This window comes from Elephas maximus, chromosome 24, assembly GCF_024166365.1.
Source record: "Elephas maximus indicus isolate mEleMax1 chromosome 24, mEleMax1 primary haplotype, whole genome shotgun sequence".
Taxonomy (NCBI): domain Eukaryota; kingdom Metazoa; phylum Chordata; class Mammalia; order Proboscidea; family Elephantidae; genus Elephas; species Elephas maximus.
In genome coordinates, this window is record NC_064842.1 from 4,997,127 (window position 1) to 5,022,578 (window position 25,452).

At 38.6% G+C, this 25,452-nt stretch overlaps 1 protein-coding gene across 4 annotated transcripts in view; it reads right to left on the reverse strand.

Moving 5' to 3' along the window:
- USH2A (usherin) overlaps positions 1–25,452 on the reverse strand; it is a 906,431-nt gene that overhangs the window by 404,319 nt on the left and 476,660 nt on the right. For all 4 annotated transcript variants that reach the window (XM_049868234.1, XM_049868232.1, XM_049868231.1 and 1 more), the window contains 2 exons: positions 15,871–16,022; positions 8,067–8,229 (listed from right to left, as the gene is read on the reverse strand). In XM_049868234.1, the coding sequence (XP_049724191.1) occupies positions 8,067–8,229; positions 15,871–16,022 (315 nt within the window). The remainder of the gene's footprint in view (positions 1–8,066; positions 8,230–15,870; positions 16,023–25,452) is intronic.

A 25,452-nucleotide genomic window follows, 5' to 3' on the forward strand; every position in this document is an offset into this window, starting at 1 on the left:
TTCCTTCCAGGCTAGAACACAGGCATCAAGGACCATAAAACAAAGCTGCCCCTTGCCTCGCACCATTAGCCGTCCTGCAGACACCTTGGAAGCTGAAGGGGTTTCCACAGATAATTATTTTCTTTGCCTTCCCAAGAAAACAAATGCTTCTGTTTTTTTCCCCTTGTAATTTTTACAAATTTTTACAAGAGGCAGTTTATTCTGTGAGGAAAGGCACCCAGACAATCAGGTTGTATGCAAAAGTTTCTGGATTTCTCTAGGTAACCTTGAAAGATGGGCTGCATTTTCCTGATTTTTAGACATAATACCATTTGAATATATTGACCCTCTAAAGCACCATTTCTGGTGACTGCAAACTCCTGGAGAAGGTGAGCCCATCCTGGATGTTGGTGTATTAAGGACATTAAAGATACGCATTCATCTAGGTTAAACCCAGCAGGGCTCTCTTCACCTGTGCAAGCTGCATTTTCCCTTTCTTTTGTCTCTAGATGCGATACTTGTTGAGGGGCAAACACCGTGATACTGATGTTGGGAGGAGATACTGGCTCCAATTGTAAAACGGGAAAAAGAAATTTTTGCAGAAAGGAGGGGTGGCAATCACTATCTTCTCTACTGAGGAGCCCTGGTGGCGCAACGGTTAAGTGCCCAGCTGCTAAACTAAAGGTTGGCAGGTGGTTCGAACCCATCCAGAGGGTCCATGGGAGAAACACCTAACGATCTGCTCCCGTAAAGTCACAGCCCAGGAAACCCTATGGGGCAGTTCTACTCTGTCACATGGGGTCGCTATGAGTTGAAATAGACTCAAAGGCATCTAGCCACAACAGCATCTCTACCTAGAAATGTCTTATTTGGTCTTTAAAGCACCCCCTCCCAGATGCCACGCGTGTAGTGAGAACTTCACGCCCTTGCTCTCTGTCTCCTAACCTAAAAAAAAAACTGAAATCTTCCACCCCTTGGTGCCTTCATAACACAATCTTTACGTCTCAGTTATAAACAAAAATAAAACCAGTTGCCACACAGTCAGTTCAGATCCCTGCAACCCCACAAGGGTCAGAGTAGAACTGTGCTCCACAGGGATTTCCATGGCTAATGTTTCGGAAGTAGATTGCCAGGCCTTTCTTCCAAGGTGCCTCTGGGTGGACTCAACCCTCTAACCTCTTGCTTAGCACTACCCAAGGACTCCTAATTTATCAATGGTTCCATTTATTTCTCCGGCCACTGCTATTTGGTTTCCTTGTTTATTTCGCAGTACCCTCTGTGTTTTTGTTTGATCACCTCTAGCAACTATTGGGAGCCCTGGTGGCACAGTGGTTAAGAGCTCCACTACTAACCAAAAGGTTGGCAGTTCGAATCCACCAGCCACTCCTTAGAGACCCTATGGGCAGTTCTACCCTGTCCTATAGGGTTGCTAGGAGTCGGAATCGACTTGACGGCAATGGGCTTTGTTTTGTTAGGTTTCTACCTTATAGCTTCTGACTCACCCTTGCCATCTCTTCCAGCCTGAAGCAGCTGTGACGGCTCCACATAACTCTGCTTTGGAACCCTGTGCTCCCACCAGCTCTTTTTTTTTTTTTAATGTATTGCAAAAATAATGCATACTTATTATATAAAATTTAAAAAATGCATGTGAAAAAAGAAAAAAAAATTCTTGATACAACCACCCAGAGATAAGCCTTATATATATATTTTTCCTCCAAATTTTTATTTCAGTCTTTTTAAAAACAGTCCTCAAGCTAATCAAGTTTTTTTTTTTTTTTTTTTTTTTAGGCACATCAGTTCTTGCCACAAGGACAGCATCTGAAGATGCTAATTCAAGACTTCCTTCTCCCCTTTCCTCGCTTTTCACTCTTCTTTTTAAAAGACTCCTTTCTGGTTGGAAGTATATACTCAGGAAAAAACTGCCTAGAGCCTCTGTCTTGTTCTCCTTCTCATATTTGGGAAAATTTTCAGAGATCAATAAAATGATTCAGTCTCACCACTACGAATTTATCGATCTGTTTTTTTAAAAAACGACGTTTTCCTCGCTGATGCCGAAGGATCATTGCCATCTACCCTCTTTCTTCTTTTCCTTTCCTTTTTTTTTAATTTAATTTTTATTTTTTTAATCCACATCCTCTCTTTCTCGAATGAACATCTTTATTCTGTACCACAGCATGAAGTAGGGGACCAGGAGAAAGAGGTGTTTGGAGTGAAAAGGAAACCGCAGTCCAGCTCCTCAGAGCACGTGAACGTTAACAGAGCTCGAAGGAGCCAGCTCTTGGCACACCTTAGCGCTCTGCTCAGAAACGCAAAGACGCAAAGCAAGCCGTCACTCCGAAGGAAGGTCAATGGAGAATTAAACTACTCACAGAGGATGTCTCCATAATTGTTAAGAAAAAAGCAGGATGCGCGACCTAAGACGTGGCGCTTTCTCCTAAGAATCGGATCTGTGGAGTGTCTACAGGAAATCTAATAATCAAGAGACTGGCATTTCTAAAAAGTATTCTATAGGATCTCTGAATATTCTCTTTTTCTCTTAATAAAATTGTTTCTGTTTTCCTTCTTGACAAGCAGGTGGCTTTATAGCATTTGTAGCTGCAAATGTTTTTAAAATTTTATAAACTGTTGAACGTACATCCTCATCACGCATTGTTTTCATCCTCCACTTAAATAAACAGAATCTGTGATTTTAAAACCAGGATCACCTAAGCCAGATTGCAACTGTTACGTTGTCAGTGATTTTTGGCTTTTATTCCTAAGTTTACACATTTCTTTCATTAAGAAAGAAGTCACACATTCAAACTGTTTCATAAGGAACTTTTACAAGCACATTAGCTATGATTTAAACTGTTAGTTAATTCAGATGCATGGGGAGAAGCAATCCTGACGATGCTGTAAACTGATCCCCGGAGTCAGCTGCTCACCTAGGCAAGGTGACTGAGGACCCTCGAGAGCCATCGAGCAAATCGCTTATTCCAGGTCAGTAAATGGCACCTGAATACCTGAGAAAAACTAATTTGCATCGTATGTTCTCCATAATTGAATGGATGTTTCAAATCAGGTAGAATCCCACAGAACTAAGCGCTAATTCTTTCTTTTATGGTGGACATTAGGCACAGGCAGGGGACACTGTAATGTATCCCAGTGTGGGCTGGGTAATCTGTTAGTTTTTGCCATTCCCAGTTGTTAGTGCTGGCTGTTATTCTCTAACTATGTTTTCCTGGTTATTCTGACCCATAATTAAAGCCAAGGATAAGGCCCCGTTTTTCCAAAATCTTCCTCCGATTAGCCCTGTTTCATGTGTCACATCAGTACCTGGTTTCTCCTTTCCTCACACACTTGAGAGCGACTTGGCTCAGTGTGTCTTCTTTATTCATTGCAACCTCTGTAAGGGCAGTGATGCTTCAGGTCCAACCTTTGGCGCCATTGTATACACCTCAGGTTTGGTTTATTAAAAACTAGTTGACAGTCTAATTAACCAGGCTATCATTTCCCACCTGGTAAGATTTCTCTGCTTTAGGAAACCTGACAACAAATCATAGTAACAAAAAGAACGCAGGTGCTTATAGCGATCAGAAGAAAGATCACCCAGTAGACAGATACAAACATTTGGAAGTACGGCTTTCTTAAGACAGGCATCTAATAGTGAAATCTAAGCATCGTTTTAAAAGGGGGCTCTTTTACATTATTTAATTATTAGTGTTAATATGTAAAATGGACATATAATTTAATTATAAAATTATACACAATCATAAAATATCAATGAATAAACAACAAATATAAATAAAACATTAAGCTCTCCTGAAAGGCACAGAAAAAAGAAATTATTATTATATTATTGATTAGAAAGACTCAACATCATAAAGATATTAATTCTACCTAAATTAGTCTATAAATTCAATACCATTCTTATGAAAATATCATCAAGATTCCTGGAGGGAATTGGCAACTTATAAATATTGTTTGAAAAAAAATAAAGAAGAGTAGGTAAGAAAATTCTATAAAATAAAAATGAGGGAGACTAAATCTACCAGGCATTAAAATATATTTTAGTGGTTTAATAATTAAAATACTATGATAATGTAAATAAACATACAGATCTGTCCAGACATATTAATAGAGAAAGGTGGAAATTTGTACCTTTTAAAGATGGCAACTCAAACCAGAGGGGGAAAATATAAATTATTTAATAAATGGTTTGGGGATGATGGGATATTACCTGGGAGAAAAATAAGGCTTGATCCGTACCTTACGTATTAGATCAGTATAAATTCTAAAAAAACTGAATATAACGTTTAAAAATGTGAAAGCACTGCAGGACTAAAAAAAGATGACAAAAGGGAAAAAGATCGCAACTCACTTAACAAATTTCCCTAATACAGAAAGAACTCCCAAAGTTCGATGGAAATATGAGCAAAAGACACAAATAGAGAATTTCTAGAATGGAAATACAAATGGTTTTTTTACCATATGAAAATACACTCAAACTAACTCATAATGAGAAATGCATATTCAAAATACTGCGAGATACACTGACTTTTCCCATATCAAAGTGGCGAAGATGAGAAGTTTGACTACTATGTTGACTAAGGCGTGGAGATAGGGCTTCCTTCGTACTTTTCCACGGACAGTGTACACTGTAAGGCCTCTAAGGAGGGGAATCTGACAACGTTTTACAGAGCCACAAATTCACATTTTCTTTGATCTGGCAATTCCATTTCAAGAAATTTCATTCTACTGATATAAAAACATGAAATGGCATACTTACAAATTTATTCACTAAGGCAGTCTTTGAAATAGCGGGAGAGTAGAAACAACTTAAATTTCCATTAATAGGGAGCTGGTTGAACTGATGATGATAATATCTACAATGGAATACTATGCAGTTGTATGAAGAACGAGGATATTCTTTAAAAATATCAGAAGATCTCTGAAATTATTAAACTAAAAAAAAAGGCATGGTAAAAAATAATGTGTACAAAATGGTGGCATTTGTGTAAAAAGGATGTGTATGTGGGAAGAGATTGCATATATCTGTGAGGATATATATATTTACTGACATAAACATAAAATATTTCTAGAAGGAAACAAGAAACCGAGCACATTGGTTTCCTCTGAGAATGGTTTAGAGTAGGAAACATTTGTATCTTTTAAATGTTGATTCATGAGGATATAATACCTGGTTAAAAGTGAATAATTTTTAAGAATCACACTTTGATACGTGCTTCCTCACATGATGTCAAAAAAAAAAGAAAAACCTAATGTTGACTTTGTAAAAACTTTAGTTCAGAATCTGAACTGATGTGTAAAATAGGATCTTCCAGAGACAGCCCAAACTCTTGCCCAGCAAAATAGTGTCCTGGCTGTGGGCACATTTACTGAGAAGCTAGCCTTGCTTCCTACCAGCCCAATTTTCCTATCTTATAAATTCCAACCCTACCTCTTCAGCAGCCATCCCAGAAAGGATGAAATACAGTCGTTCATCAGGTCAAGGAAATAACCAATTAGCCACCAGACAATTCAATAAGCTTTGTATAAATCTAGTGAACAGATAATACCTTAAATACTTTTGATGAATTAATGTTTAATTCGCTTCTCGTAGAGCTAAGCAGACCTTCCCATCTTCAGTGTCAATGTCATCCAACCACTGACGGGTGACAGGACAAGACAGCATTTAAGTCCTTCCATATATCGGTAGACATCAGAGTTCCAGCAACAATGAGCCAATGAAATGAATTTCCCGGGGCGCATCCCAAGCTGATCTTTCTGCCTCCAACTTCACCCCCTTCCATCCCCAGAGTAGAACACATGTCACAAAACTCTAAGTCAAATCTTGTAATTGATTCCGATTTGTCTGTTTTGCTTTTGGCAATTAACAAACTGAAATGTTATCATGAAGGAGTCCATCTCATTTATAAGACCGGGTTTTGCCTCCACTAAAATATGCAGGCACTCTCTTCTTTATTACCAGCAGGAGATAAATGGCTGGTTTTCGTTGCTGAAGAATATATAATGGTTAAAAAGTCACTTTTTTCCTCCAGCTCTACATAAATCACAGAACTAGTCAATATTTAATAATGCTTGCCTTGGTCTGGAGTCCCTTGATCACCCCTGTCATGTGTAATGGCTCCCTCTCCGATATCTTTGACATAAAAGCCCAGCTTTACTGCAATGCTAACATGTAGAGGGTCATTACGGATCGACATTTACCTTAATCTGTGACTGCCAACCATGAACCGATAAATTCCAGCAGATTCCACAGGGAGAAATCAGTAAACTTCTCAGTGGAAAGAACTGAAGGAAAATTCTGCCGAGAACAGAATACATTTGCTACAAGGGCTGCTCTACAAATGGATTCTGACTTTTGAAAGTTCTCTTGCTGCGCAGCTTTGCAACATTTAATACCGTTTTGATGGTTTGAGAGACGGGATGACAACCGAAGATGACATGACTTAGAAGGCAAGCAGAAATTTTCTCTGCAAAAACAATGCAAGATTAAACACAAGGGGGAACATGGCTCCTGCATTATTCACACGGCTGCCTTGGTGGAAATGGCTGGGCTGTCTTAGGTCCGGCCTAAATCTTGCTTCTTTTTTCCAAATCGATCATCACTCCTTCACCTCATAATCTTACAAGTGCTTCACAGCAGAATGCATCAAAGCCCTGATTGCATAAAAAAGGGACACACCGATCTTGGAGGGGATCAGCTTAGACTCTGACATGCACTGGAAGCGTACATTTGCTTACCAACCCAGCAGGCAAATAGGGACGTTCTTTTAGAGCTTAGGAAAGTCTGTTTTCTTCTGTCCTCCCGTTTTTGCACTTTAAGGGTGTGTTTAGGTCGTATAAAGAGTTGACGATAATTCAGGAAAAAAGAAATATTTTAAAGTCTAATGCAAATTACTTTGCTGTTAATGGCATGCATGACTACACCCATATTATTGTATATTTGCTAGTATTTTAAAAAAGCAATGCTGAAAACATCTTCTTTAAAAATAGTATGGCCACTTCTGGAAAAAATAAAAGGAAACTCAGCAAAAATAAAAAGACGTTGTTTTGCTACGTGCTATCGAGTTGGTTCCGACCCATAGTAACCCTATGGACAACAGAAGGAAACACTGCCCTCCTCATGACCACTGTTGTGCTTGAGCACTGACCCTTCACTTTACCAAGCATGATTTCCTTTTCCAGGGACTGGTCCCTCCTGATAACATGTCCAAAGTACGTGAGAAACTACATACCAATGTTTTTCTATGCTAGGGTTTGTTGAAAATAAGCACCATATTGTGAAACACACCTGACTTATCGAATCAGATAGTTCTTCATAGTGGTTTCAAGGAACTCTATAGGGTCAATGCTGTGTTTAGTTAATTTATTAGGACATACTCCCGTAATGCCAATTTAGCTTAAAAATATTAAAATGGTGAGAATAAATAGCTTAATTTAAGATAGTCTACAAAATTAAAGCTCATCTCTTTGTATGAATATTGTTTTATGTTTTAAACATCTTATTAAAAAACCAAACCATGCTGGCTGCCGTCAAGTTGATTCTGACTCATGGTGACCACATGTGTGTCAAAGTAGAATCGTAGTCCATAGAGTTCTCAATGGGTGATTTTTCGGAAGTAGATCACCAGGCCTTCTGAGGTGTCTCTAGGTGGACTTGAACCTCCAACCTTTCAGTTAGCAGCGGGCACATTAACCATCTGTGCCAACCAGGGACTCCAAGTCTCTTACAAAGCAAAGGAGAAAGAATATAGAATATGCACTAGGCCAGTAGTTCTCAAACTTTAGAGTGTATCAGAACCACCTGGAGGGGTTGTTAAAACACAGATTGCTGGGCCCCACCCCAGCGTTTCTGATTCTCTAGGTCTGGAGTTAGCCTGAGACTCCTTGATGGCCGACGATTTCTCAGGTGAGCCCTTTGCTGCTGGTCTGCAGACCCCATCTTGAGAAGGGCCACACTAGCTCTTCCATTGTTAGGGAAGATAAAAAAAAAGTAAAATCTGTGGCTGAAAGAACAGTTTCAAAGAAAATTAAACTGTTTTCTAATGTTATTTAACATTTAAAGATTGCAAACAAATTACCTTGATCTGTATAGAAAATTCCGGTAAAAAGGACTGAGTATGTTAAGCGTCCATTTGGGGAAAAAGGCTCTTCCCACTTCACATGGGCTTCTCGGGGTCCCCCTGCTTTGACAAACACATTTACTACCCCTTCAGGAGAGGCTTCTAGAGTTCGATTTTCCACCTATGAGTATAAAAAAGAGTTATTTTTATTTGCAAATAAAGTAAGTCCATGTTGCACCCTGAGCATATTTCTTCAAAGACTCTCTCTTCACTGTGAAGTAAACTATTTTGACAGTAGCATCTTGTATGAATACCTCATTTTGTCAGCAGGATCAAAGAGTACTTCATGTTTTTTTCCCTCCTGCTGGTAAGCTTAAAATTTGAGCTGGTGACCAAGGTGGTTGTTTATGATTTCCAGAAAATGTGGATCAGCTCACACTGTGATTGTCCTCATGGCTGGGCACACCCACAGACTACTTTTAGAATTGCCCAACAATGATTTTTATGTGATTGCCAAAGAGAAGGACTACATCAAGCCTGTTTTCATGAGTTCCTGCTTGAAGTGAGACTTCCGGGCTTTGTTAAAAGGCCACTTCAAGCATCTTGATACACACACTTTAAAACAGCTCTGCAAGCTGTTTTGCTCCAGGTATGTAAAGATGGCATCATGCCAGACATCAAGAAATAAACACACCTGAGTGATTTCATCCCAAAGTACAATCATCAAAAAAAAAAGTTTGAAAAGTTTCATTAATATAGTGTTAATGAACCTATGGAGAAAAGAGCGAAACATGAATTATTGAAAGAGAAGTGTTCTGAAATAAAATGCAATCCCTAATTGACAAGAGAGATTTCAACAGCTAAACTAATTGGCCAGAGAAGACGAAGTTGGCAAGAAAGCAGAAAGGGCTTCAGGATATTTGACTATCTTTTAATCACTGTCTTAAACTTGGTTAACCCATTATCACAGACTTCTAAGCATCATTCATAAATGTTTGACCTTTTACAATTTACTGAAGATGTTGATAATTTTGACCTTTTTCTTAAAGTAGGCTCATGCCTCAGATGAAGGTGATCAGATACGAAATCCTTGGGCAGGCAAATATTCTCAATTATTAAACCTTTATTTGTTATGGTGAATACACTTTCCCAATTATGAAAATAAATGTGAAAAAGACAGAGTGTTAATTTTTAATAAGTATGAGGTCATGACATGCTTTATTTTCATCTGAGAAAGGCTATAGGGTTCTTTAGATCTGTAACTCCTATTCTTTTTTTAGTGTAATAGCTGTGTACAAAAAATGATAAAAGAAATGACTGGAAAAACATTAATCCATCATTTTAATATTTCATAACAATGCAATTGGTTTCATTATGTCTATGTGTATAGTTCAGATTACTCTATGAAAAGTAGTTTTAAAGGATTCCAAACAAAATGAGACAGAAAAAGCTGAAGTAAGGAATAGAAGGCAATTCCAGATAATTCAATGCTCTTATATATTATTCTCAAATATCTGGTTAATTCAAAATAAATATATTTTTTAATTTCTTTAAGTTTCTGGGTAAACACTCCACTTTTTACTTTGGTTTATAGTTGTACAAATAGCCTTAATTAATACACAAAGTGTACTTACATTGTTTTAAACTTGAACATCCGGTAAAAGAGTTAGATTAATCATGATCTTTTGCTCACAAAACACTATGATCATGGGTTCACGTGTGTTCCTTTTTTATTTTATAAATAGCTTTAAAACTTTTTAATTATAAAAGTTAACTTTTCTCAATAAGAAACTTGAACACAAATTTCCAATCTTATTTTATCTGTGTTTGCATAAAGTGTGTATCTGACAATAGTACTTTTACTATGACCCAGTCTCCCCAACCCCCAACTTTTTTAAAAACTTGTATTTCCTAAAGAAGAATATTAAGGAAAAGGCCCTGGGCAGGAAAAGTTGACTTGTCTTACCTGGAAGTCTCCCTTGATACAGACAAAAAAAATTTGAGAACAAATGTGCAATTTGTTCATCTTCATAAAATTTTTATCCTTAATAAAACTCTTACTGTGTGCAAGAAACCCCTTTTTAAATAATATTTCATTTAATTTATCACTCCAACTTCTTAAGGTAGGCATTATTTTTCTTTCATAATAGTTGAGAAAATGGAGGCTTAGCAAAATAAATACATTTCCCAAAGAAGCATGGAAAATAATAGCAGGCTTAAGGCAGATTTTCCATATAGGGTTTTCTCTTCCATAACACATATTGCCATTAAGATTTAGGTGTCTTAAAATGACATATTTATCTGTCTCCCTGTAAAATATGAAGACCGTGGAAGGATGAGAGTGAGAGAGTCTGTATGTGTGCATGTGTATTTATCTGAATAAGCATGTCATCCCCAAGAAACTGAGACATCTTTTCAGCCATATCACACAGCAGTGGCCTGTAGTTTCCCACCTCACCCTTAAGTGGGCCCCGGAGAATTGGATCCAATGACTGTTCCAAGGCCAGACACAGTCATAAAATTCCCAATCTTAGACTGCACCAGTGCTATCTAACATTGGCTAAGTGGAAAAACAAAAAAACAAATAGTGATTTGTTTATGGAGAAATTCAATGTGTCATCAGAGAAATCACTTAAAAAGTTCTTTTCTGTTGCATTCTGTGATAATTTATTTCATTATTTCAAGCATTTAAAAACCCAATTACCAGGGAGGTGGGGCCAAGATGGCAGAGTAGTCAGATGCTTCTGGTGGTCCCTCTTACAACAAAAACCAAAAGAAACAAGTGAATTGATTATATGTATGACAAGATAGGAAACCCTGGTGGCGTAGTGGTTAAGTGCTACGGCTGCTAACCAAAGGGTTGGCAGTTCGAGTCCACCAGGCACTCCTTGGAAACTCTATGGGGCAGTTCTACTCTGTCCTATAAGGTCGCTATGAGTCAAAGTCGACTCAATGGCACTGGCTTTGGTTTTTGGTATGACAAGATAGGATCCCTGAACATCAAAGTTAAGAAATCTGACTGAGCAGCAGGGGAGGGAGAGGCAGTTCAGAAGCAGTGAGGAGTTGCCTGACCTGACTTGGCAAAAACCAGTGCCCCTCAACCCCAATCCCCTGGCGTGACTGCAGCAGGGCTGGCAGTAGTGTTTGGGACATGGCTTCCTTAGCCACAGAGCGGCAGCGACACAGAGTTTATTCTCACCTCCAGAATCAGTGAAAAACAGCACTCTTGGCATAAGATAAGTGCTTGTGTCTAATTTACTGTGTGGATCCAATAGGTCCCCTTTGCAAAGAACTCTCTTCTACTTGTCTAATCCCTCTTCCCTCTGCCCCAGGCCCTGAGCCTGCCTCAGTGACAATCAATTTCCCTGGGTCTGAGACAGGTTCTGCTGTGCATCCTGAGCCATTCTTCTGGCCTTGGAGAAGGAACATATTAACAAACCAGGAAAAAATAATCTGCTGGCTCCCCTAATCTGGAAACTTAGGGCAGAAGTGGCTCCTGTCCAGGCACAAGCAGTCCACAGACTTTGAATGCCTTTCACCTCTGCATAGACCTGCGTGGCCCCATTTCAGCAGCTGGGCCCTTGTTGTCACAGTAGAAGGGTGTATGTGCCTGATGTCTGACTTTAACTGTTTCAGTTGTGCAGTGGAGTGGTGGGTTTTTGACAGCTGACACTGCTCTGCCTATTAAGTAGGGTACTCACCTGCCCACATCAGGTGCCTGAGGACTGGTGGCTCCACCCATGCCACCTAGCCACTCATGACAGGGGTCTGAGGATAAGTGGTGCCTCCCAGCTCTTACAGTTAAAAGCACTGGGTGCCTATGGTACAGCTGTAGAGCCCCCCCAACTGTGTGCTCTAGAGAACGGGGATGCGCCTTCCTCACGGGCACTCAGGGGATGGTTGTTAGCCCCCCACCTTGCTCAGAATGTGACCCCTTGCTGCAACCAGAAACCTGTGGATACACCAATCACCACTGCTCCTCTAAGACCGTAGGTGAGAGCCTGTACCACATACTTGGTGACTGACTACCTAGACATCTGAGCAGAATCCATACAAGAAAAGTGAATGGACTCCTAGGCTCATATATCTGGTAACAGCTCTAGCTATCTGGTGACAGGACATTAGAGTTTCAAAGGCTCCAATAATCAAGCTAGCTCACTCGAGCAGACTATCTGGGTATATCAAAACAAAACAAAGCAAGAAGCTAGGACACAGTAAGCAAACATAAGATAAATTAATACAATAACTTATAGATGGCTCAAAGACAATAACTTATAGATGGCTCGAAGACAATAGTCAATATCAAATCACATAAAGAAGCAGACTGTGATCACTTCAACAAGCTCCCAAAACAGAGAATCAAGGAATCTTCCAGATGAAGAAGTATTCCTGGAATTACCAGAGGTAGAATACAAAAGATTAATAAACAGAACTCTTCAAGACATCAGGTAGGAGATCAGGCAAAATGCAAACAAGCCAAGGAACACACAGATAAAGCAGTCAAGGAAATTAAGGTTACTCAAGAGCATAATGAAAAATTTAATAGGCTGCAAGAATCCACAGAGACAGCAATCAGAAATTCAGAGATTAACAATAAAATTTCAGAATTAGACAACTCAATAGAAAATCAGAGGAGCAGAACTGAGGAACTGGAAGTCAGAATTAGTGACACTGAAGATAAAACACTTGGCACCAATATATTTGAAGGAAAATCAGATAAAAGAACTTAAAAAAATGAAGAAACCCTAAGAATCATGTGGGACCCTATCAAGAGAAATAACCTACGAGTGATTGAAGTATCAGAGCAGGGATGGAAAACAGAAAATACAGAGAGAATTGTTGAAGACTTTTTGGCAGAAAACTTCCCTGATATCATGAAAGACAAGATGATATCTAAAAGCCCAATTACTGGATTTAATTTGACAATCAATCCATATAAAAAGTATCTTAAAATTAGGATCATAGGGCATTTGTAATTTGTTTTTTATGTTGGAATGTCTTTAAAAGTCAAATACATATTTGTAACTGAACTACCAGGGAATCTTAAGACAGATAGAGCAATTCTTTCAGAAAAACAAATAACAACAGCTGCTTATTATTTTAGCCATGCTCAGAAAAAAAATTGGCTAAAATGACATTAAAATGTTAATATGAAGTTTGTGTATATATTTGTATTTTTTAAAATATTCTATTCTGCCAAAATTTTTCTTCTTTCCTATTTTTTCTTTTTATTGTGTGAGCAATTTGCTAATTTTGAGTGTAAGCCATATCATGTGCAAGACTACAGAGCATATTTTTTATAGAAAATACTGAATAGTATTTTTCTACATGCATGGATAACAGTGGTATTCAATATGCAAGAAATGTTAAAAACAAGAAATAACAGGTTTTCTTTCTAAAAACCAAGAATTATTATTGAACAATATTATGTGAACCAAAAAAAAAAATGACTCCAAAAATTTAGTATTTTATTTCTTCCAACAAAAGTTTAAAAAACTACACACATATATATATGGTTTCAATGAAATGAAAAAATCTGTTGTAACACTGGGCTTTGCAAAAAAATAGCTTTAAGAGATATGTATACAGCAGTGCTACATTTGGCTAAAATTTTTTGAATATCACATATAATTTAATGATAGAAAAGTCTGGCTTTTAAGCTTGATTCATAGATTTCTTAAATCAATAATGACATATTTTTTAAAATCACCAACAAAAAAGAGCTGTATCTGTAATCTCTCCCAGGGTTGTGACGGGTACCTATGGCTATTTAGAATACTCAGATCTTTTGGGGACATAATATTTAATTGGTACAAAATAATTTCAAAAACCAAATGAAGATCAGGAGTTTTAACTTCTTGGCAGCATATAATTATTGGTTCTAAATAATGACACTGTTGTTCAGTCCCCATGATTAGAGATGGACAGTTGGCTTGGGGAAAGCGTTTGCATATTGAGTGCAGGAGAAAGAAAAGTACCAAGGGGAGAAAATAACTGTACTTCAAGTCAGGGTGGAGTTGAGAATGTCTGAGGCTGGGGCAGTGTAGATTTTACAATTTAATTCTGTTTTTCCCGTTCCCATCAGGGCATCATGTCATTTGATTTCTTAAGGTTAAGGTTGCCTACCGCTGGGGGAGGACACAGACTGATAACAGTACCCCTTGTTTAAAGTTCTCAGAACATCAGGAGACACTGTGGAAGCCAATTTAGGAGCCAGAATCACAATTTGCAGTTTATATTCCTGAGAAAGTCTAAATTTCAAGCCCATGTGAGGTGTTCTTTTGTTTCTTTTCTTTTTTTTGACTGGGGAAGGAAAGCTGGCCTAAAGCCATTCCTGCTTTTAAGACTAAGTATCCATCAGAGGGATCCTGGCTATAAAATGCTTAATGGCAATAAAAACTACAGCTCAGCTCTACCGATAGATGATGTTAACAGCTTGGAAAGCAACCAATCTGTAAGATGAAATGGGAGGTGTGATCAAAAATAAGGAGGCCGAAATTAAAAATTACAGCTGTTTTTCAAGATAATATTTATATAATACACTCTTCAGGGAAGACGGAGTGCATTAAAACAGTGGAACATTAGGAAATATTGCCAAAAATATCTAAAAATAACGAGTATTTCCTTTAAAAGTAGTTACATCTATTTAATCAAGAAAAAAGTAAAATACAATGTTTGGAAATGATAGAACGTCATGCTAGTGTTGGACAGTTATGTACCACGAATTGGGTTTTAAAAGTTTTATTAAAAATTAAAAAAAATAATTAAAAAATTCTTTTTAGTGGTAATGAATTACAGGCATAAATCATAGCTTTCTGAAACTGGATATCAAAAACATAATTTTAAATACTGTTCTTATATCAGACAAATGAAGTAAAAATATTTCAGTCTAATGTTGTGTTGTTGTTAGGTGCCATCCAGTCAGTTTCAACTCATAGCAACCCTACACACAACAGAACAAAATACTGCCCAGTCCTGCCCCATCCTTACAACCATTGTTACGCGTGAGTCCACTGTTCCAGCCACTGCGTCAATTCATCTTGTTGAAGGTCGTCCTCTTTTTCCATGACCCTCTACTTTGCTAAGCACAGTGTCCTTCTTCATGGACTGGTCTCTCCTGATAACAAGCACTGAAGACAATTGCCATCCTCCTTTCTACAGAGCATGCTGGCTGTACTTCTTCCAAGGCAGATTTGTTCATTCTTCTGGTAGTCCATGGTATATTCAACATTCTTCGTCAACACCACAATTCAAGGGCATCAATTTTTCTTCATATACGTACGAGGTAATCGAAAACACCGTGGTTTTCGTCAGGTACACCTTAGTCTTCACAGTGACATCATTGCTTTTTAATATTTTAAACAGAGCTAATACGTGAAATAAACTCTACCTTTTAATCGATTAACTCACATTTTATGGATCAGTGTTGCCATACTATGACAGTCATGGACTTTCAATTATTTTTCACTGTTAATTATAGGTTTGCTTAGTTGTTGAATGTATTATTAGTGAGTGAAACATCTGCTTTAAATATTTCCCTAAACTGGCCTAAATTTTATCTGTGTCTACTAAGTCTGCCAACTTACTGCTCATTCCTTAAAATGCATTTTCTGTCCTTCACCAGACCTATGTGCAGTCTTGAAATTTATGTTGAGTATAAAATTGTAGTGACTCTTAAATGAAATTTTATAAAAAGAAAATCTTCCATCTTGCTTGAAAGGCTAGCTGCGCTCAGTGCGAGTCACCACCATTTACTCCTTCCTTGATATTCATTGTCATCTGACACTTAATACAGCCCCAGAATGTAAATTCACATACTCACCAGTGGGCCCATCGCACAACCTTTGGCAGTGCACGCCTGGAGTCGGAAGGAATGTAAGCTCCAAGGAGCAAATCCATGAGCGTGACAGCGGAGTTCTGAGGAATTGTGAATTAATACACCATCTAGATATAATCCATAGCTTGTTATAACACCTGGGAAGACAATAACTTGCTTTTAGTATAAATACTAGACAATAGCAAAGAATGTTTTAAAAAAGAAAGTACTTCTTAACATCATTTCTAGTTTCATGAAATCACTCAGACATAGTATCTGCTGTTTCACCTGGTCTAAAGCCTGCCTCTTTCCAAAGGGTAAAAGAGGTTTGAAGCCTTTGACTATAAAATTGTCATGCTCCTTAGTAACAGAGGCAGAAACAGAACCCAAGGATTGCAGCATGGGAGTCTTTCAGTCGCACCATGACAACTGTTCTAACTTGTGTTCCATATCAGAAATGTCAAAAATGAATAAGTTAAACACATTCACAATATTTATTGCTCTATAAGAGATAAAAGATATCGTCGATAGATGTGCTTCAAAAGTAAAATGACCTTATTTGTTAATGCATTATGTATTACTCGTAATGTATTGCTCTCTGTTCTAAGTACCCGACATTATTAACTCACTTAACCTGGAGGCAGTATTATTATCACCATTTTATAGGTGAGGAAAAGGAACCACAGAGAGACTGGGTAACTTGCTCAAGGCCACACAGCTAGCAAGAATTCGAGTCAGGGTTCGAATCTAGGTAGTCCGGCTTCAGAGCCGGAGCTCACAATCACAACATCAAACTGCCCCCACCTAGAGCCTTGAGCTGACCGTATGCACTACGTTCATGAGACACTCATGATGGGGTTAGAGACACTATGACCCACTTGTTTTGCTGATGAATTAAAATTGATTTCAGAAGGAACATTATGTTTATTTCCATAAAATCAACTAGCAGGGATACGAGACGTTTAAACGGTTATAGTGTGTGTGTATATATATATAAAAATAAATCCATTGCCGTCAAGTCCATTCTGACTCACAGTGATCCTATAGAACTGCCCCACAGAGTTTCTGAGGAGCACCTGGTGGATTCGAACTGCCAATCTTTTGGTTAACAGCCGTAGCACTTAACCACTACACCGCCAGGGTTTCCTACTGAATATAGTCATCTTTATTATTCAACCAAAACTTTTTATTCTGTTGTTGAGAATATATAGAGTAAGACATATACTAGTTCAACCATTTATACATGTAGAATTCAGTGACATTGATTACATTCTTTTAGTTGTACAACCATTCTCACCACCCTCCTTATGGGATTTGATTCCTTGGTCTGGAGGTTGTCATGGATAGAATTGTGTCCCCCCAAAATATGTGTCAACTTGGTTAGGCCATGATTCCCAGTGTTGTGTGGTTTTCTGCCATTTCATGATTGTAATTTTATGTTAAAGAGAATTAGGGTGAAATTGTAACACACTTACACAGGTCACATCCCTGATCCAATGTAAAGGGAGTTTCCCTGGGGTATGGTCTGCACCACCTTTCATCTCTCAAGAGATAAAAAGGAAAGGGAAGTGAACAGAGAGGGGGAACCTCATACCAACAAGAAAGCAGTGCCAGGAGCAGAGCATATCATTTGGACCTGGGGTCCCTGCTCAGAGAAGCTCCTAGTCTGGGGAAAGATTGATGAGAAGGCAAATAGAGAGAGAAAGCCTTGTCCTGGAGCTGATGCTCTGAATTTGGACTTTCAGCCTACTTTACTGTGAAGAAATAAATTTCTCATTGTTAAAGCCATCTATCTACCTGTGGTATTTCTGCTACAGCAGCACTAGATGACTAAGACAGAGGTTTAGGGTCATGGTTGCATAGAACATCCTTGTTAAGTGGCCTAATAGTGTGTTTGGTACTTCTGCTCTACCTCTTAGTTTGTTGTGTAGTGCCCGGGGTCTTAAAAGCTTGTAAGTGGCTGTCAAAGGCATGACAATTGGTTTCTACTCATCTGGAGCAACAGAGGAATAAGGAGAGTCAAAAACAGGAGCAGGATATACAATGTGTGGCTAATTGCCTTCATGAACAACTGCCTCCTTTGCCATGACACCAGAAAAACAGGGTAGTGCCCAGCGACCATTACTGAAGATTTTGATTAAGGATTCTATAGAAGAATTCTGATCAAAAGGGGGAAAATGCAGACCAGAATTTTAAATTCTCATAGACTCCAAACTTTTTGGAGCCATGGAGGCTGGATGAACAGCAGAAACTATTGTCCTGAGATAATCTTCAAAACTTAAACCAAAAATATCCCCTGAAGTCTTCTTAAAACCTAACAATAATTTAGTCTAACTAGTAAAAAATGTCTGACTTGAGTGGCTCGGGAAGACAAAGTAAACTGTTATAATGAAACGTGCGAAGACCTGGAGTTAGAAATCCAAAACGGAAGAACATACTCTGGATTTCTCAAGCTGAAAGAACTGAAGAAAAAATTCAAGCCTTGAGCTGCAATACTGAAGGATTCTATGGCCAAAATATTAAATGGCCAGGAAGCATCAAAGGAAGATGGAAGAAATACACAGATTCACTGTACAAAAAAGAATTGGTTGACATTCAACCATTTCAGCAGGTTGCATGTAATCAAGAATTGGTGGTACTGAAGGAAGAGGTCCAAGCCGCACCGGAGGGACTGCTGGAAAACAAGTCTCCAGGAATCGATGGAATGCCAGTTGAGATGTTTCAACAAATGGATGAAATGCTGGAACTGCTCACTCATCCATGCCAAGGAATTTGGAAGCCATCTACCTGGCCAACTGACTAGAAGAGATCTATATCTGGGCCAATTCCAAAGAAACGTGATCCAACAGAATGTAGAAATTTTCAACCAACATCATTAATATCACACAAATACAATCTTCCTGAAGACAATTCAAAACAGGCTGCAGCAGTACATCGACAGGGAACTGCCAGAAGTTCAAGCCAGATTCAGGAGAGAGCATGAAATGAGGATTATCACTGCTGATATCAGATGGATCTTGGCTGAAAGCAGAGAATACCAGAAAGATGTTTGCCTGTGTTTTATTGACCATACAAAGGTGTTGGGCTCTATGGATCAAAACAAATTATGAATAACATTGTGAAGAATGAGAATTCCTGCAAATTTAATTGCGCTCATGCAAAACTTGTACATAGACCAAGAAGCAGTCGTTTGAACAGGACAAGGGGATATCGCATGGTTTAAAATCAAGAAAGCTGTGTGTCACAGCTGTATCCTTTCGCCATTCTTATTCAATCTGTATACTGAGCAAATAATCTTAGAAGCTGGACAATATGAAGAAGAAGGGGGTATCAGGATTGAAAGAAGACTCATTAACAACCTGCTTTATGCAATCCTGATGTCCCGTTCTTTTTCATATAGTCCAGCTTCTCAGATTATTTGCTCATACTACAGATTGAATGGTGAAAGGATACAACCCTGATGCATACTTTTCCAGACTTTAACCCACGCTCCTGGTGGAAATAAATTACAAGCAGAAGGGTGTGCTGATGCTGAGTACAGCTAAGGGGCAGACTGCTGCTTACTGGCCTGATGTCTCACAGCCCCACATCTACACTTCTCTCCTGTCTTGTACTGCTGAGCCTATGAGCCTACAAACTGCGTATCCAACTCTTGCTATTTGCCTTCCTCTTAGGTTTTACCATTGAGAAGTACTGCTAGGAGGGCAGAAGCAAGAAGAAAGACAATACTTCCAGCTTCTAGATCCAGGAGTTAAGGCCTTTGCAGCTGGTTGCTACGTCAACAGAGAGCCAAAGCAAGTGTGGACTCAAGCAGGAAGCAGAAGCACCTCTTAGGTAGTTTCAGCACCTGGAGCAATGCATCTCATTGGTGCTTTACCTCCAGTTGGGGTAGCACCTCAGATGGTTCCAGCACAGGGGCAGCAGAGGCAGGCTCTTGGGTTCAGGCTAGGGAACTCAGCAGCCCCAGTAATCATTATTTATGTTCTCCTAGCACCCATGACTTTCACTGGTAACCCAGTGGTTAAAGCACTCGGCTGCTAACCAAAAGGTTGGGGGTTTGAACCCACCAGCCTCTCCTTGAGAGAAAAATCTGGCAGTCTGCTTCCATAAAGATTACAGCCTTGGAAACCCTATGGGGCAGTTCTACTCTGACCTGCAGGGTCACCAGGAGTCGAAATTTAACTTAATGGCAGTAGGTTTGGTTTTCTGAGTACTTATGCCTTTCTCTTTTTTTCTTTAGCCATTCCAACACCTTTATAACTAACTTCTTGTATCAAAAAGCCTCTGTTTTAAATAACTGGCACTTTTTCTGTTTTACCGACTAGATCTTGATTAAAACATCCTCTCATGATTAAAACTTTCCTTTATTTAAATAAGTTAATGCTTTTTGTAAAGTCACTGGTATGCTCCATTTTCTTTTTTGAAGATGACTTGGTCCAGTTTATCTTTCTGAAGCAGGCCCATTTCCCTTATTTCCACATTTTGGGGGAAGAGTCTTTGTTTTACCATGACAGACCACTGAAGGATCCACAACAAGTTGTGGTCACTGGCATCTGTTCTTTATCTCAAATGTGACCATCTATGGACACTCTAAGGATACGTAAAGAAAGTATTTAATTTAATGCCATTTAATACTTGACACACAAAAGTGCAAGTGAATTAAAACTTAGACAAGAAAGATATGTAGCGAAAAACCAATACATGGAAAACTTGAGAAGAAAAAAATGGATACAAGCACAGTAATGATAATGATAAAAGAAATACTATGTTCCAGGCACTCTGCTAAGCAATCGTCTAATCCTCACAAACAAATCTTATGTACACGCAACGTGCTGCAGAGGCTCTTGTACTGTGAGACCCTGAAATACCATCTTCTTGCCCTGCTTTTCAACTGAAACAGAAAGTTCTCAAATTAATATTTCCCTTTTCGTACATAACTGGGGAACAGAGCATTTCTTTTATGCTAGGATTATGTGCCTAAAGCTCATCCCTTAAGTACAAACTTTAAAAATCTTCACCATTTTTGAGGGAAATCTTTCTAGCAAGCACTACACACATACCCGTCTTCTCACACAGAATGTAATAAATACAATTGGACCATTGTGTGATGACTCGGGACGTGCACTATGGACATCAAAGTATTTTCTGTAATCCAGTAATACTCTCAGCGACTTTATACATTTTTGTGTCTACTTTTTGAGTTCTTCTCTATTCCCCTCAGTGACTTTCTCTCGAAAGTTAGTTGTTTTGTCTACCCGACTCTAGCAAGTCAACTCCAGCAGCCTATGTTGAGAAACTAGATAGCCATGATATCTATCTACAACTGTGGATAAAGACAAAGTAGAGAGTTACGGAAAGAAGAGCATGAAGTAAGATGTTGTTATTGTTGGCTGCCATTGACTCAGCTCCAACTCTGGAGGCCTTACCTGTAACAGAGCAAAGCGTTGCCTGGACCTTTGCCATCTTCGTGATCGTTGGTATGTTTGAGTCCATTTGTTGTGGCTATTGTATTGCCGACCAACCTAGAGGGCTTACCTTCCAGCACTATATCAGACAATATTCTGTTGTGATCCATTTCATTGGCTAATTTTCAGGGGTAGATTACCAGGCCTCCGTCCTAGTTTGTCTTAGTCCGGAAGCTCCACTGAAACCTGTCCACCATGGGTACCCTGCTAGTATTTAAAAGTTGGTGGCTTAGCTTCCCACAGCACAATGACACACAAGCCACCAGAGTACAACAAACTGACAAACGGGTAGTAGAGGGGAAGGTGAGCACACGACAAAAGAGTAGACAACTAAATTAAGTTATATTTGTGACAGTGGATTCAACTGCTCAGAAACTTTGTAATATCCCATATGTATCAGAATTGAGAGGTGGATGAGACTGAAGTCTAACTCCTGTGTGAGATCTCTTTCATACACACACACACAGAGCTGACCAGGATTTTGTGAGTTAATGTAATTTCACAGTATATGTAGGAGGGGCTAAAGAATCAATTGTAAGACTAATTTTAGGACCTTTGAGTCATTCTTGACAATCTCGTCTACTTCATAAAAAATACACCACTCTAAATCCATCACCAAACCCTGCATGGGCTTAAGCATAAAAATGATTGTGAAGATGGCTCAGGACCTGGTAGTGTTTCATTCTGTTGTACATAGGGTCACTATGAGTTGGAACTGACTTGATGGCACCTAACAACAAGAACAGTAACTAAATATTATAAAATTATTTTTGAAAAATAACCTGCTGGGTTTAGTGAATCTGGTTTTCTTTTAGTAGTAAGCTGTTCCATCAGTCAGCTTTTAATGAGGAGGCGCTATGTGGCAGGCATTGTGCTATCTGCGGGGATAGAGAAGTTATCAAGACAGCCTGGGCCCTGCCTTTCTAAAGCTTTCAATCCCCGTAGAAGACAGACTTTACATGAATAACTATCAATAATTATGTGTGTGTTTAGCTCAAAAGGAAAACCAGATGGAATAAAAGGAAAAATGGGAGAGGAGGTTGGTTTAGGGAAGTAAGGATGAGAAACGACTGTTAATCTGAACTTGGTACTTGGGGCTTCTTTATCCAGAGGAAAAATGCCAAAAACCATTATTTGATTAATTACAACAAATAAAGATTTCGCAGAAATTCACGGAAAGCTTTTCAGTGAGACACCAATAAGTTGATAACCTTAAAATTTTAGATATCAAAGACAAACAATCTATATCTAGAACCTTTGAACACAGCCCTCCTCTTCCTTACTGGTAAGATGTCTATTGTGACAAAACAAATTCAGACAAAATGGATTTTTTATTTGCTTGCTGAAGTGTTTTTGACATTCTTAGAACCTGAGAAAGCATTTTTAAATTATCTCTAACCACCACCTCCCCGCCCCAATTCTGTGTGTAAGTGTGAATTAAATGAGATTTAAGAGTCAGTCAGGGTCCTGGCAGGAACCTGGAGGAAGGGCTGAAACTGTAAGACAGGAGTCGTCATCTTTGGCAGAGGAATGCGGGCTCTGAACCCAGAGCCAGAGAGAAAGGGAACCAAGAAGAGTAAGTTCCCAGACTCCACTCTCCTCCGACCCTCTCATCTCTTGCTGCTGCTGCCCATGGACAAACCAACAGGAAGCCAGAGAGAGAGGAAGCCCACTTATGAACGCCGTAAAGGTCAGCCTTATAGCACACACAGCTCAGTGAGGAAGAGCAAGAGTGGATCTGAGGGGCAAAAGAAACACACCCAGCATAAACAATTATATTTTATTGTATTGTACTCTACTGTATTGTATTACATTGCATTTTTTCATGCTTTCTCTTGATTATTCTCTTCTAATAAATAGTAAGGGATCTATAATAAAATAAAGCAATATTGTGCTATGTGGTAAAGGGGCTCAGGTCATTTTAATCCAGTTCAAAAAATTCTGGTCTTCAATGGATAATCCACAAAACGAATGGTTAATTCCCATTGGCAATCTAAGTTAAGCAGTTTCAAGTTTATCACCTTTCTCTTTCTATAATGAAAGAATTGTTAAGGTGTTTAATTTTCAGAGGGAAGCTGGATCATAATTGTCCATAAAGCCCATCCACTGGGATCTCTATCTTTGTGCCTCTTCATCACGTTATGTCAAATTGTATTTCCTAAAGTGCTCAGTAGGTTGTCATATATAACCAAGGAAATTCAATACAAGTACAATACAATGTAAATTCAATACAAGGTATCTCTATTTACACTGAAGAATTCCGTTTACTGTAAGAATGAAACAACAATGCTTTAGTGTGTCATAAAAATCACGTGCCTAGTGAATATAGACGCTCCAAACATATTTGTTTGTTTTTTCCTGTGCAGTATGGTAATATGAATATCAACTGACGGTTTCCCCCCAAGGTTTGGATGATGATTGAATGTGGCAGATATCTCCCTATGTGAATACTTGATCCTTCAATTAAAAAGGAAAAGAGAGAACAGCTTTCACATGGTGGAATAATGCCTTATTACTGCTACGCTCTCCTAAAAACGGAATAGACGGAATCTGAAAAAGATTGTGCTTGGGAAATTCTACCTGACAAACTGACGGGAGGTGTTTCATAAAAGCTACACAAGGCTTGCTCAAAACTGTCAAGCAGTTTTCCTTTGTGATTCACTAAACTCTATAATCCATTTCTCCTCTTAAAACTGAGCAGTTCCAGAAATAGGACCACGTTTTGACTGTTTAAAAATAAACAACTATTTCAAAAAAAAAAAACCTTGTAAAAAAACCAATTATTTCTTCAAACCCAGAGAAACATCAGAGCAGTGATCGCAGGAATTTTGAATATCGGTACTGAGAACAAGACATTGAACAAGTACCTGCAACTTAAAAAAAAAAAAAACTTTTTTAACACACCTAGATGGAATTCTATCTAATGAGCATTTCTGCAAGAAGGAGGAGTCAGAATGGTGCAGTGAATAGAACGGTGAGTTTTTGAGTCATTCAAACATTGCTCTGTGCTCCGCTCTTACTTACCAGCTATCTGACCTTGAGTAAGTAAGTCGCTTAATACTTGTAAATCTAAATTTTCACGTCTGTAAAGTTCGAATAGCAATACCTATATCATGGGCTAGTTATGATAATTAAATTAAAACCCTTGTCTCAGGGCCTGGTACATAGCTATAAATTGTAATTGCTATTATGAGTAGTAGTAGTGGTAGTAACAGAAAATCACATACTATGCATGGTTGGAATACTTAGTTAGCATTTATACTTGTAGCTTCACATACATACATACATTATAAAAATTTATTTCTGTCCATCATCTGTTAATGTGAAGAACAACACACAGAGAGTGTGTACAAAAGATCAACAGTTAATAGGTTTCTCTACCACCCATTCTTAAAATAACACGTACTCAATAGTGAACTGAGATCTTTCAGCAGCGTTCTATTGTCTTCATAGTACTATCAACAAAACAAAACAAAAACACCAAACCATTTGTCACTGAGTCGATTCTGACTCATAGTGACCCTCTAGGACAGGGTAGAACTTTCCCTTAAGGTTTCTAAGACTGTAAATCTTTATGGCAGCAGTGGGAGAAGCTAGTGGGTTCAGACTGTTGACCATTTGGTTACCAGCTAAGCACTTAACCACTGTATCACCAGGGTTCCTATCGTCAGTTAACATTAACTCACCCAACAGTTGTTTAACGCCTATCTGCTCTGGGACAGTCACCCTGCTAGGTGCTGAGACAAGAGCAGGAAATGAGGCTCATACAATCCCTGCCCTCACACATCTCACAGTCTAGCAGGGAAACTCTTTGGGGTAAATTCACTTAGATAGAGTTAGAGGGTAGTGACAAGTAATTATGAGTGTTAAACAAGGTTGAGAATTCCATATTCTATATTTCAGCTAGTGTCTTTTAAAATACCAATTACCCTAGAGTAATAATAACTTTAGAAAAAAAAATAATAACTTTAGAGCAACGCTAAAAATATTACAATTGATAAGGAGGGCTAAATTTGGCATAGTCAGATAGCTGGGCTGATTTTAGCAGGTGTGAGGAGCAAAATGTATTTCAAGATTCTAAGACCTGAGCTTCTGAAAGGGAAAGGAAATACAGCCATGAGAG